This window comes from Physeter macrocephalus, chromosome 11, assembly GCF_002837175.3.
Source record: "Physeter macrocephalus isolate SW-GA chromosome 11, ASM283717v5, whole genome shotgun sequence".
Taxonomy (NCBI): domain Eukaryota; kingdom Metazoa; phylum Chordata; class Mammalia; order Artiodactyla; family Physeteridae; genus Physeter; species Physeter macrocephalus.
Genome location: NC_041224.1, coordinates 151,508,872 through 151,522,352, shown reverse-complemented (window position 1 = coordinate 151,522,352; position 13,481 = coordinate 151,508,872). Strand labels below are relative to the sequence as shown.

The window sequence follows — 13,481 nt, the reverse complement described above, 5'->3', positions numbered from 1 at the left end:
GAAACCATAAACAAGACGAAAAGACAACCCTCAGAATGGGAGAAAATATTTGCAAATGAATCAACAGACAAAGGATTAATCTCTAAAATATATAAACTGCTCATGCAGCTCAATATTAAAGAAACAAACAACCCAATCCAAAAATGGGCAGAACACCTAAATAGACACTTCTCCAAAGAAGACACACAGGTGGCCAAGAAACACATGAAAAGCTGCTCAACATCACTAATTATTAGAGAAATGCAAATCAAAACTACAATGAGATATCACCTCACACCAGTTAGAATGGGCATCATCAGAAAATCTACAAACAACAAATGCTGGAGAGGGTGTGGAGAAAAGGGAACCCTCTTGCACTGTTGGTGGCAATGTAAATTGATACAACGACTATGGAGAACAGTATGGAGGTTTCTTAAAAAGCTAAAAATAGAATTACCATATGATCCAGCAATCCCACTACTGGGCATATACCCAGAGAAAACCATAATTCAAATAGACACATGCACCCCAATGTTCATTGCAGCACTATTTACAATAGCCAGGTCATGGAAGCAACCTAAATGCCCATCGACAGACGAATGGATAAGGAAGATGTGGTACATATATACAATGGAATATTACTCAGCCATAAAAACGAAGGAAATTGAGTCATTTGTTGAGTCTTGGATGGATCTAGAGACTGTCATGCAGAGTGAAGTAAGTCAGAAAGAGAAAAACAAATATCGTATATTAACGCATGTATGTGGAACCTAGAAAAATGGTACAGATGAGCCGGTTTGCAGGGCAGAAGTTGAGACACAGATGTAGAGAACAAACGTATGGACACCAAGGGGGTTAAACCACAGGGTGAGTGGGGATGGTGATGTGCTGAATTGGGCGATTGGAATTGACATGTATACACTGATAAGAACCTGTTGTATAAATAAAAAAGAAACAAACAAAAAATACTATTACAGAAAAAATATTTTCAGTAGTTCAAAATATTTCCTGAGTACCTATCGGTGCAAGACACTGTTCTAGAACCTGGGAATATAATCGTTTGTAAGAAAAACAAGGCCCTGCCTTCAAAAAACTTATAAATGCAAACAAATGATTAAATAAGATAATTTCAGATAGTGATTTATGCTATTAACAAAATTATTATAAGGTAAAATACAATGAACAAACAGGGTAATCATGTTAGGGATGGAGTAAAATGTAACTGAAAAAGGATAAAGGCTTTCAGTGCACTGGAGAATATACAGAAACATTACCTGTCTTAATAGATATTGAGTACCCACTTTTAGTGATATTATTTATATCTTGAACCTGAAATATTTCATATTATACTGACTGGAAACATGGCATAGTGGTTAAAAGCATGGCCTCGCCTCCAGAGCTTGACAGCCTAGATTATTTGATCTTTCTCATCTTACTTTCCACGTCTGCAAATCAGGGATAATAACAGCAACCATCTCACAGAATTGTTTTTGAGGACTGTATGAGCTTTAAAATGTCAAGTGCTCATTAGCAACTGTTTAAAAGTTATATTAGGGACACCTATTATTTCTATAAAGTCACTATAACCTTTTGACTATGATAACTAAATCCCTCTGTCAGAAAGCGAAAGTAGGTGAGGCCAAGGTAATGGGATAGAATGTGACTGAGGGCAGTAGGGGGAATATTTTAGCTGAGACAGGCTCCAGGAAAGCTTCCAGGAAGGGGTGACAGCTACACAGAGTTGAACCCTAGGAAGTCAGTCATGCTAAGATCTAGGGAAGGAACAGCTAAGTTTCTAAGGTGAGAATATAAAATTGAAAACAATTTACAATGGATAAAATGAAAACTGTAGATTATAAGTGTCAAGTAAAATATTAGCACAGTTTGCTTAAGATATATATACACATTTTATTTACATGTATAAAAGTAAATGCTTAGGGCTTCCCTGGTGGCGCAGTGGTTGAGAGTCCACCTGCCGATGCAGGGGACACGGGTTCGTGCCCCGGTCCGGGAAGATCCCACATGCCGCGGAGCGGCTGGGCCCGTGAGCCATGGCCGCTGAGCCTGCGCGTCTGGAGCCTGTGCTCCGCAACGGGAGGGGCCACAACGATGAGAGGCCCGCGTACCGCAAAAATAAATAAATAAATAAATGCTTAGATTTATAAAGCCATGTTTTTTTATTTCTTTAACCTGTTTTCCATTGGCTTTGGTCTTTGGTATGAATAATAATTACACTATTAAGACTATTATTGTTCTAACATGTTATTTATTAACAAGGCCAAGGATACTGATTTATCCCTAGATAGCCAGTCAGCTTTGCTGTGGTCCAATGTGACAATCACACTTGTCATTGTATCAATAGTGGTAAGATCTACCACTGCCTTAAAACCAGGTAAACAGAACAGGCATGACACAATAATCACACCATTGTACACATGCATCACTGTACATCATTACAAACTGAGTGGCATGGGTTTCCTTACCTTGGGCCATTGCTGTCTTTTCTCCTTGTTGAACAGTTGCCTTGCTCAGCTCTGGCTCGCTGATCTGTGAAATCATTTGTGTTCCTATCTACAATCTCTCCAGCATCAAGTGCTCTGTGGAGTCGATAGTTGACCATCTTCAGAACAATGAAAACAGCAGCTATCACAGGACAATAGACTGCTACTATAATCATGGAAGAAGGAAGGGCCTTAAAGAGAAAGAAAATAAAGATAGGAATTTTAAAATATTTTATACTTTATTCAATTAGAGAAATCTGTAACTAAACTAATAAACACACACATTCTCACACAAAGCAACAATTGTGTTCCTAGCACTAAGTTGTAAAAGTATAAGGCTGCACCACCCAGTATAGTAGCCACTTGTTACATGTGGCTATTGAGTGCTTGAAATGTGGTTAGCCTGAATTGAGATGTGCACTAAGAATAAAATAACACTGGATTTTGAAAATTCAGTATGAAAAAAAGAATGCAAAATATCTCAATTTTTATAATGATTACACATTGAAATATATTTAGATTATATTGGGTTAAATAAAATCTATTATTAAAGTTAATTTCATCTCTTACTTTTATTTTTAATGTAGCTACTAGAAAAATTTTAAATTACATATGTGGCTTACAATACATGTCCACTGGAGTCCATGCCAAAAAGCTTATAATACAAGTAGAGAGTTAAGGTATCACATTATATAATATGTGAATAAGACAGGGTTGTGATCCAAGTACATATAATCCCTGTTTATGTGCTCCCTGTAACTTTTTTTTAGGATATAAACTTTCTTTGTGTTCTAGAAAATCCCAAGTTAAAACTGTTATGAGAACAACCTTAGAACTATGACTATAAAACCAGATAAGACATGGGGCACATTCAAAATCCAAATGTTTTATTTTAAAATACTTAAATGCTTAAAATACTGAAAAATTGTAACCTGCCAAATAAAACGAATAAAAGAATACAGAATAGAATCAAGCAATAAATAGATTTATTGAAATAAGTCAGAAGCATCCTGGGCGTGGGGACTGCACACCCATCATATCTGAGGATTCAGTGATGTGGACATGAGTCCGGGGCCGGCAGGCTGGCGAACACCCCACTTGGAAGGCATGACTCAGAGTCACTGCTAGCAGAGCCTATAAAACTAGGCTCAAGTTATGCCCCTTTTCATGAGAAAAAAATCATCCCAGGTGTTTACAGCTCTAGATTTCACACATTTTCATAAGGTTCCACCTCAGTAATCTGAGAACATGGCTCTAAATTTACTTGGAAAGATACCCTCAAATTGCTTGAGAAGGTGAAATTGAAAAGGTTCTAATGAACCAGGGAGGTTTCAAAGACAGATATGATAAAAGTTTAAAAAATAAGACAGTTATTTGGGAGGTAGAGAGAGGGAAACAGTGTGGGTTGGAACTGGGAGGTGGGAAAAGAAAGTAAATCAAGCCTAAAGTTTAATACTTTTGGGTTGAGTGCAGGCATAATAGGTAAATATTTGGTATTTTTATTTTTATTTTTAAATTTTATTTATTTTTGGCTGCGTTGGGTCTTCGTTGCTGCACGCAGGCTTTCTCTAGTTGTGACGAGCGGGGCCTACTCTTCGTTGTGGTGTGCAGGCTTCTCATTGTGGTGGCTTCTCTTGTTGCGGAGCACGGGCTCTAGGCGCACAGACTTCAGTAGTTGTGGTTCGCGGGCTCTAGAGCACAAGCTCAGTAGTTGCGGCACACGGGCTTAGCTGCTCCGCGGCATGTGGGATCTTCCCAGACCAGGGATCGAACCTGTGCCCCCTGAACTGGCAGGTGGATGCTTAACCACTGCACCACCAGGGAAGTCCTATTTGGTATTTTTAAATGCTTAGATTAAGAAGCCCTTCATATTAGTGTATCTAAAAAATTACACTGGTGATTTCAATTTAAAATGTCATTGAATAACAGATCTAGGCTTATAAAATGTATTTAAAATCTTACAAAATCCATAAATATCAGGTTTAGAAGAGTTAAGTACTCCAAAAGATTTGTTACATAATTTACATAATTTACTTAAAATAAATACTAAATTTATAAATGCAATTTAAATTCAAGGTATCTTAAGCTACATGAAAAAACCAAATCTCTTAAAAATGATTGTTAAAATGTGTTCAATTTGTAAAGAGTTGAGTTTAAAATTCTGTTAATTTACAGCTTTAATAAATCTAACATTCATTGCAAAAAAAGTTCCCTGAAAAACTTTTTCCAAACAGAAACACACACACACAATTGACAAAAAATTTCAAAGTAAACACGCACATAAATACATACAAACACATATACTGCTTAGAATATTTATAGAAGTTCTGCATGATGCTGATTTCCATATGATATGTTCACTTAAGAACTGGAATTCTTGGAGATCATTTAGTTCAACACCCTCATTTCCGGACTAAAAACAGAGCTACCGTATGATCCAGCAATCCCACTCCTGAGCATATATCTGCAGAAAACCATGCTTCGGAAAAATACATGCACCCCAATGTTCACTGCAGCACTGTTTACAATAGCCAAGACATAGAAGCAACCTAAATGTCCATCGACAGATGAATGGATAAAGATGTGGTACATATATACAAGTAATATTGTACATATATACAGTATTACTCAGCCGTTAAAAAGAATGAAATAATACCGTTTGCAGCAACATGGGTGGACCTGGAGATTATCGTACTAAGTGAAGTCAGACAGAGAAAGACAAATATCATATGATATCACTTATATGCTGAATCTAAAAAAAAAAAATGATACAAATGAACCTACTTACAAAACGGAAACAAACTCACAGACTTAGAAAACGAATTTATGGTTACCAGGGGGGAAGAGTGGGGTGGAGGGATAGATTGGGAGTTTGGGATTGACATGTACACACTGCTGTATTTAAAATAAAATGACTTTCCATGAAATTAATTAATTAATTTAAAAACATGTATCACTGTATATAGGAATATGTATATATTTATATATGTATGTGTATATATATAATATGTACATTATATAAAGAATAAATATAAAGAATTCCTTCAAAATCAATAACAAAGAGGCAGACCAATGAAAATAAAGGACAATAGACCGAACTTACACAGAAAAATATAAATAGCCAATAAAAACAACATGAAAACATGTTCAACTTCATCAGTAATGAGCAAAATACAATGTAAAACCTCAACAATATATCATTAACACCCATCTTAATGAACAAAAATTAAGAAATCAGACAAAATTAAGTATGGACCACCAGACCTCTTATAAACTGCTAGTAGAAATATAAATTGACAGATACATCACCCAAGATCCAGCAATTTCTCTCATAAGCATAAAAATGAAAGAAACTCTTACACTTGCAGCATAAGACTTTTACCAAAAAATGGTGGCGGGGCGGGGGGGGAACCTCAATTGAAAATCAACAGGAAAATGGAAAATGGCAGACTAGTTACCAATGGAATATAACAGTAAAAACTACAGCTACATGCAGCAACATTAACTGTACATATGTGTTGTATTCCAAATGTAAACTTACGTTTTACTGTATTTTCTTGATTTTTTGGTAATAAGCATGTATTTCTTTTATAGTTAGAAAAAAGAGCTAAAATTTTAATAGTGATAAAAAGGTTTTCATATTAGAAAAAGAGTATATTAGCTTTCATCTTTTACAAAGACATGATCTACATTCTTCTCATTAATGGATGCCTTATCAATAGGTCAAGTTCCACATCAAGGCCATTTGTCACCTTACTCCTTATTTGCAAGAAGTTAAAAAAAAAATCTTAACTCTCAATTATACATCCCTGAATGGCAGGAATGTTAACAGCTGTCAGAGAGCTCTAGATATTCAGATCAAACATAGCCCCCCCCAAATTGTAGTAAGCCTCCTTACTAAGAACTGTTACTTTACATAAGATCATCCCTCTTAGAAGTTGGATGAATAGAAATGTAAATGAAAACTACAATTAAATACTACCACATACCCATTAGGATGGCTACTATCAATTAACCAGAAAAAAAAAAAAAAAAGGACAGAAAATAACAAGTGTTTGGCATGGGTGTGGAGAAATTGGAACCTCTGTACCCTGTTGGTGGGAAAGAAAAATGATGCAGCCTCTATGAAAACAGTATGGTGGTTCCTCAAAAATATTAAAAATAGAATTATCATATGATCTAGCAATTCCACTTCTGGGTATTTATTCAAAAGAATAAATCGAATCTTGAATAAACTGCAGATCTCGAAAAGATATCTGGACATTCATGTACACAGCAGCATTATGCACAATAGCCAAGAGATGGAAGCAATGCAGTGTCTATGAATGGATGAACAGATAAACAAAATGTGGTCAATATGTATGATGCATTATTCAGCATTAAAAGGAATGAACTGTCGCATGCTGCTGCATGGATGAACCTTGAGAACAGTATGCTAAGTGAAATAAGCCAGTAACAAAAAGGCAAAATACTGGATGATTCCACTTATATGAGGTATCTAAAGTAGTCAAATTCATAGAAATAGAAAGCAGAATGATGGCTGCCATGGGCTGGTGGGAGAGAGAGTGAAGAGTTGTTTAATGGGTATAGAGTTTCAGTTTTGCAGAATGAAAAGGTCCTGGAAATCCATTCCACAACAATGTAAATATACTTAACACTACTGAACAGAACATTTAAAAATGTGTTAAAATGGTGGGCTTCCCTGGTGGCGCAGTGGTTGCGCGTCCGCCTGCCGATGCAGGGGAACCGGGTTCGCGCCCCGGTCTGGGAGGATCCCGCATGCCGCGGAGCGGCTAGGCCCGTGAGCCATGGCCGCTGAGCCTGCGCGTCCGGAGCCTGTGCTCCGCAACGGGAGAGGCCGCAGCGGAGGGAGGCCCGCATACCACAAAAAAAAAAAAAAAATATGTGTTAAAAAGGTAAATTTTATGTTACGTGTTTTTTACTACAATTTTAAAAGTTAGATGGACAAATGTTTCACTCTTTTCTCTCTGGTGAGGAAAGAAAGTCAAATGTTGAGAAACAAGCTAGGAGACTGAGCCATTTACACCACTTCTTAAATTCTGACAGTTTATCCTGAACATTAAAAAGTTATGTTATTTCAGCCAGGAGTGATAGGTTCAAGCTATTCAAGACGCCAAGTATATTTCTGATAGGACTCTTGAGAAAGCCACTTGGAATCACAGAAATGGTCATACCAGAATTAACAGTGCCACTGAAGTAAATTCATCTTACATTTATCTTATCTTACATTTTATTTCAAAACTCAAGGGAATAATTCTCCCCTATGGCAGGCACACTGCATGTAGGAAAGCTATCTTTTATACAATGCTCATTTCATTGTGCAGCAATGTAAAGACATTATGTTCACTGTCTATGCTTTGTGGTGGAATCTTAATTTTCTCTATTTTCTACACCACTGAGTCGAGATCTGAAGCATACTGTTAACAAATGCGTATCCTTCCTTAATATATTTGTAGCTGTTCTCAATTAGAACTGATTTCACTGCATCTTTTCCAGTTCATGTTACAATACTTAGTGCCAACTAACATACTTAGGTATCAACTAACATCTAACACTTAGTGAACACCACGTGCTAGGCATGTTTCTAAGTGCTTTATGTACATTAACTCATTTAACCCTCACGATCACCTCATGAAGTCAGCACTATCATTCTTCTCATTTTACAAATTTAGAAACTGAGACACAAAGAGGTATGTAACTTGCTCAAGGTCTCAGAATGAGACGTTAAGGAGCAGTTTGGCTCCAGAGTCCTTGCTCTTCATCATGATACCTAATTGACTCTAAATCAGGGGTTGGCAGACTTTTTCTCTTTGAAACAAAAATATTTCACAGTTTGCAGGTCATATGCTCTGTCATAACCACTCAACTCTGCTGTTGTAGTCTGAAAGCAGCTATAGGCAGCATACATGAACATGGTGTTTTCCAATAAAACTCTATGGACACTTTGTAGACACTGAAATTTGAAATTCATTTAATTTTTACATAGCATGAAGTATTACTCTTCTTTTGATTTTTTTCCAACCACTAAAAACTGTTAAAACCATCCTTACTTTGCTCATGGGCCATACAAAAACTACATGGGCCGTAGTTTATTGACACCTGCTCTAAATCAAAGTCTACTTTCTTCTCTCACCAGTAAGATATCATCACCAAACAAAAGATCATCAAGCACTTCCCCCTCATATATGCCAAGTACAAATCTATAATCACCAACATCCCCAGTTTCATCCAACTATGAAGCAAAGTAACTGCTAGCAAACATAGGCCAGTAATTGCCCTTCCCTTTCAGGGAGAAAGTCTATCAATTTACACAGAAAGCATTGGTTTGGGATTATCATGGAAAAGTCCACTGGTTCCACAGAAATCACTGGAAAAATGAGAAAAACAATGGCTTTCAGAAACTATTTGAGAAACTTTCATGAAAAGAAACTAACTAGGGCCGAGGGGCAGAGGGTCTCTCTGTACTATGAAGGAAAACTTCCGACGCAAAAACGAAGACTGAACCTCACTGTCTCTAAAATAGTATATTAACTGTTAAGAGAATCGTAGAAGGGACTTCCCTGGTTAGGACTCCATGCTCCCACAGCTGAGGGCTGCGTTCAATGCCTGGTTGGGGAGCTAAGATCCCACAAGCCATGTGGCACAGCCAAAAGAAAAGAAAAACAAAACAGAATCGTAGAAGTGAAAAAACAAATTTAGGTCAGCCTTTCAAAACAGATAGAAAGAATGCCACGTTTCTACACATCTCCTTTAATTAGATACTTTTCCTCAAAATGTTTAGCCATAAATTTGTAATTAATAAATACAACTGTCATTCCCCTGAGGCCTTTCTTTGTTGCCTTACGATAAACCATAGTTCGATATCCAGCTATAAGAAAAAACTGGGTAACAGTTTTGCTTCCAAGTTCAAAACACTAAATTCATTCAGATTATTCCTTTTAAGTCCAAGCTTCTCTCCTTGTGTGGTTTGGGATCACTGAATGCTGCCAACTACCAAGGTAGTTGGTGCTTTTACCGAGCTACAACATAAACAATCACTGAGATATTTAGACAGAAAAACTGAACTTAAATTTTTCTTAGCTTTAAAGTCCTGTCTGCTCTGCCAACATGTAATAGAAAAGGAAGTAAAAATAAAATGATAGCCAAAAAAATCTGGTAAATGAAAACAAAAATTAGCAGAATTTGAAAGCAGTATGCCTTATGCCCTGGGGATGGGACAGTGAGCCACAGATACTAATCCTGTCCTAAATTATAAATTCCATCCATCAATAACATCCAGACTAACTTTTCTTAAAACTTTTTCAGAAGAAAAACTAGACAGCGATAACAAGGGTACTGCCTTCCTTCCACAGTCTACCCCCAAAAGCATCAGGCCTATGGCTATTCTGCTGGGCACAAATGGCCAACCGGGCAAAGAATTAAGAACCAGTCTTCATACAGCTATACCGAGATAGCCAATTGGCCCTGGGTTCTAGCTTTTCTACTGGTATACCTGAAGCTGTGGGAACACCTGTACTTCCTCATCCAGATGAAAAATCCCTTCTGGCTTATTCACAAAAAAGATAAATGCATAAGCTAATTCCTGCAAAGTGCAGAATTCAGTTCCATATCTGTACCCCCTTTCATTTCTGGCCAACAGAGAGAATGTTGGGGGAAAAGGGAGGGAGAAGGTCTTAGTAACCAAATATTGCCCATAAATTGTAGACAATGACTATTAATTAGGGGTAAAGAAAGAGGTTGGATCAGAACGAAAAGGACTGTTTTTAAACCTTAGGGTTTTCGTATGCAGGCTGCCCCCAAAGGACTTAGGAAAGCCCTTGCGTCACAACCCTAACTCTAGGGATTCGGCCCTTGTCACAGCCCCCCTTCGGGGGTTGATGATAAGCACTGCAGGTAAATACCTCCTTTCAGAGGACGGGCTGCAGAAGAAAAAGAAACTACTCCCAATGTCAGGATTCAGGCATACTTGCCCACAGGAAAAAAACCCAAAATATAACTTCCTAGAATTCCAACTACATAGGGAGTCAAATTGATTTCAGCAGGCCAGCTGAGAACCTTGAACAAACTCAGAATACATTTTCCCCAAAGGCACTGGTTTACAAGTGACTACTGGAACTTGAGCCTATCCATATTTCTGCAGAAGTGTGAATTTTATCTACATACTATTTTAATACAAATATAATCATTAAAAATACTAGATATTTTTATGTTTATATTTGCATTTTATATCACTCTAAAACATATATTTGTATTTACATTTTTATCTACAGTAGAATGTTCTTTGTAGGAAAGCAACATTCAAAAATACATATTAACAAGCTGCAAAGAGACCAAAGTAATATAGTACATACGACTCATCACCAATAATATGTGTTAGGAGCTAAAGATAGGCAGGATAGGCATATATAAAACATAAATGAGAAGTCAGGGCACAAATGTGAAAAATAAGGGAGGGAATAAGAGTCCTAAGAAATAAAAGCAAGGATGTATACTGATGGACTAAAGTTATCTCCTATACTTTATAGGAATTTTCCTATACTTTTAATTTTCCCAAAAAGGAAAGAAAAGGCTTTTAGACAATCTGAATCTGTAAATTTTGGTGAAAGTCAACGTCTTTACGGTTAAAATGTTCTATAAAATATATTTAGATATACTATATTTCTACCCTATTTCATAAAACAATTTTGTTCAATTCATTTACATTTACATACCTTTAGCAACAGAGCTTCCTCACAGAAGCCATCATGAGTTATTTAACATAGGCTTACATAGCACATCATCATCATTTTGGTATATGTCATTTAAGTTACAAGACTTTTTAAAAGTACATGATGCTGGGGGCTTCCCTGGTGGCGCAGTGGTTGAGAGTCTGCCTGCCGATGCAGGGGACACGGGTTCGAGCCCTGGTCTGGGAAGATCCCACATGCCGTGGAGCGGCTGGGCCCGTGAGCCACAGCTACTGAGCCTGCGCGTCTGGAGCCTGTGCTCCACAACAGAAGAGGCCGCGACAGTGAGAGGCCCGCGCACCGCCATGAAGAGTGGCCCCCGCTCACCGCAACGGGAGAAAGCCCTCGCGCAGAAACAAAGACCCAACGCAGCCAAAGATAAATAAATAAATAAATTTACTTTAAAAAAAAAAAAAAGTACATGATGCTGTTACTGGAAATTCTGTTTATAACAAATATCCATTTGCATTTCATTAGGACAACTGTTCCTTTTCCATTCACATCATAATGCATATTACTATCTCCATAACTGAGTAACATATTGTTTTATCTTTAGTTATTATGACATTCAATACTTGCAAATTATTAAGCTATAACCCTAGTAATAGTTACTATACCTATTGATATGTTAAGTTTTTTAGGACTTTAACAAAAAAAAACATGTTGAAAACACAAAAAAGCAACTGGGTGAAAAAAGTAACTGAGCAAGCAGCAGGTAATATAAAAGACTTTGTAACGACTCAGATAATATGGTAATTCTTTCTTTGCTGAGGGTTAATTGTTGGGGAGTCAGGGTGAATCTAGCCTTATACAGGCATACCTCTGAGATATCGTGGGTGTGGATCCAGACCACTGCAATAAAGCGAGTCACGTATATTTTTGCTAAAAATGCTACATCATCTGAGCCTTCAGTGAATCATACTCTTTTGCTGGTCAAGGGTTTTGCCTCCATGCTGATGGCTGCTGACTGATCAGGGTCGTGGATGCTGAAGGCTGGGGTGGGTGTGGCCATTTCTTAAAATAAGACAGCAATGAAGGTTGCCACATCGACTGAATCTTCCTCTCATGGATGATTTCTGTGTAGCATGCAACACTGTTTGATAGCATTTTACCCACACTCGAACATCTTTCAAAATTAAAGTCAATCCTCTCAAACCCTACCACTGCTTTATCAACTAAGTTTTTGTAGTATTCTAAATCCTTTGTCATTTCAAAAACGTTCACAGCATCTTCACCAGGAGTAGTTTCCATCTCAACAAATCACTTTCTTTCCTCATCCATTAAGAAGCAACTCTTCAAAAAAAAAAAAAAAAAAAAAAAAACAGAAGCAACTCCTCATCTGTTAAAATTTTATCGTGAGGGACTTCCCTGGCAGTCCAGTGGTTAAGACTCCATGTTTCCACTGCAGGGGGCGTGGGTTCGATCCCTGGTCAGGGAACTAAGATCCTACATACAGCATGGTGTGGCCAAAAAAAAAAAAATTTTTTTAATCATGAGATGGCAGCAATTCAGTCACATCTTCAGGCTCTACTTCTAATCCTAATTCTCTGGTATTTCCACAACAACTGCAGTTACTTCCTCCACTGAAGTCCAGAACCCCTCAAAGTCATCCATGAGGGTTGGAATCAACTTCTTCCAAATTCCTGTTAATGTTCACTATTTTGACCCCCTCCCATGAATCACAAATGTTCTTAATGGCATCAAGAATGGTGAATACTTTCCAGAAGGTTTTCAATTTACTTTGCCCAGATCCAGAGAAATCACTATCTATGGCAACTATGGCCTTAAGAAATGTATTTCTTAAATGAGACTTGAAAGTCAAAATTACTCCTTTTAAAAAAAAATATTTATTTACTTACTTATTTATTTGGCTGTGCCGGGTCTCAGTTGGGGCACATGGGATCTTCACTGCAGCGTGGGGGATCTTTAGTTGTGGCATGCGGGATCTTTAGTTGCAGCATGCAGGATCTTTAGTTGCGGCATGCAGGATCTTTAGTTGCAACATGTGAACTCTTAATTGCAGCATGTGGGATCTAGTTCCATAACCAGGGATTGAACCCGGGCCCCTTGCATTGGGAGCGTGGATCTTAGCCACTGGGTCACCAAGGAAGTGCCCAAAATTACTTCTTGATTCATGGGCTACAGAATGGATAGTGTTAGCAAACATAAAAAAAAAAAAAATCTCATTGTACATCTCCGTCCGAGCTCTTGAGGGGCCAGGTGTATTGTCAATAAGCAGTAATATTTTGAAAGG

General features: G+C 37.5%; 1 protein-coding gene across 4 annotated transcripts in view; it reads right to left on the bottom strand.

Moving 5' to 3' along the window:
• PCNX1 (pecanex 1) overlaps positions 1 to 13,481 on the bottom strand; it is a 180,571-nt gene that overhangs the window by 136,322 nt on the left and 30,768 nt on the right. For all 4 annotated transcript variants that reach the window (XM_024118367.1, XM_028496107.2, XM_024118370.2 and 1 more), the window contains exon 2: positions 2,463 to 2,671. In XM_024118367.1, the coding sequence (XP_023974135.1) occupies positions 2,463 to 2,671 (209 nt within the window). The remainder of the gene's footprint in view (positions 1 to 2,462; positions 2,672 to 13,481) is intronic.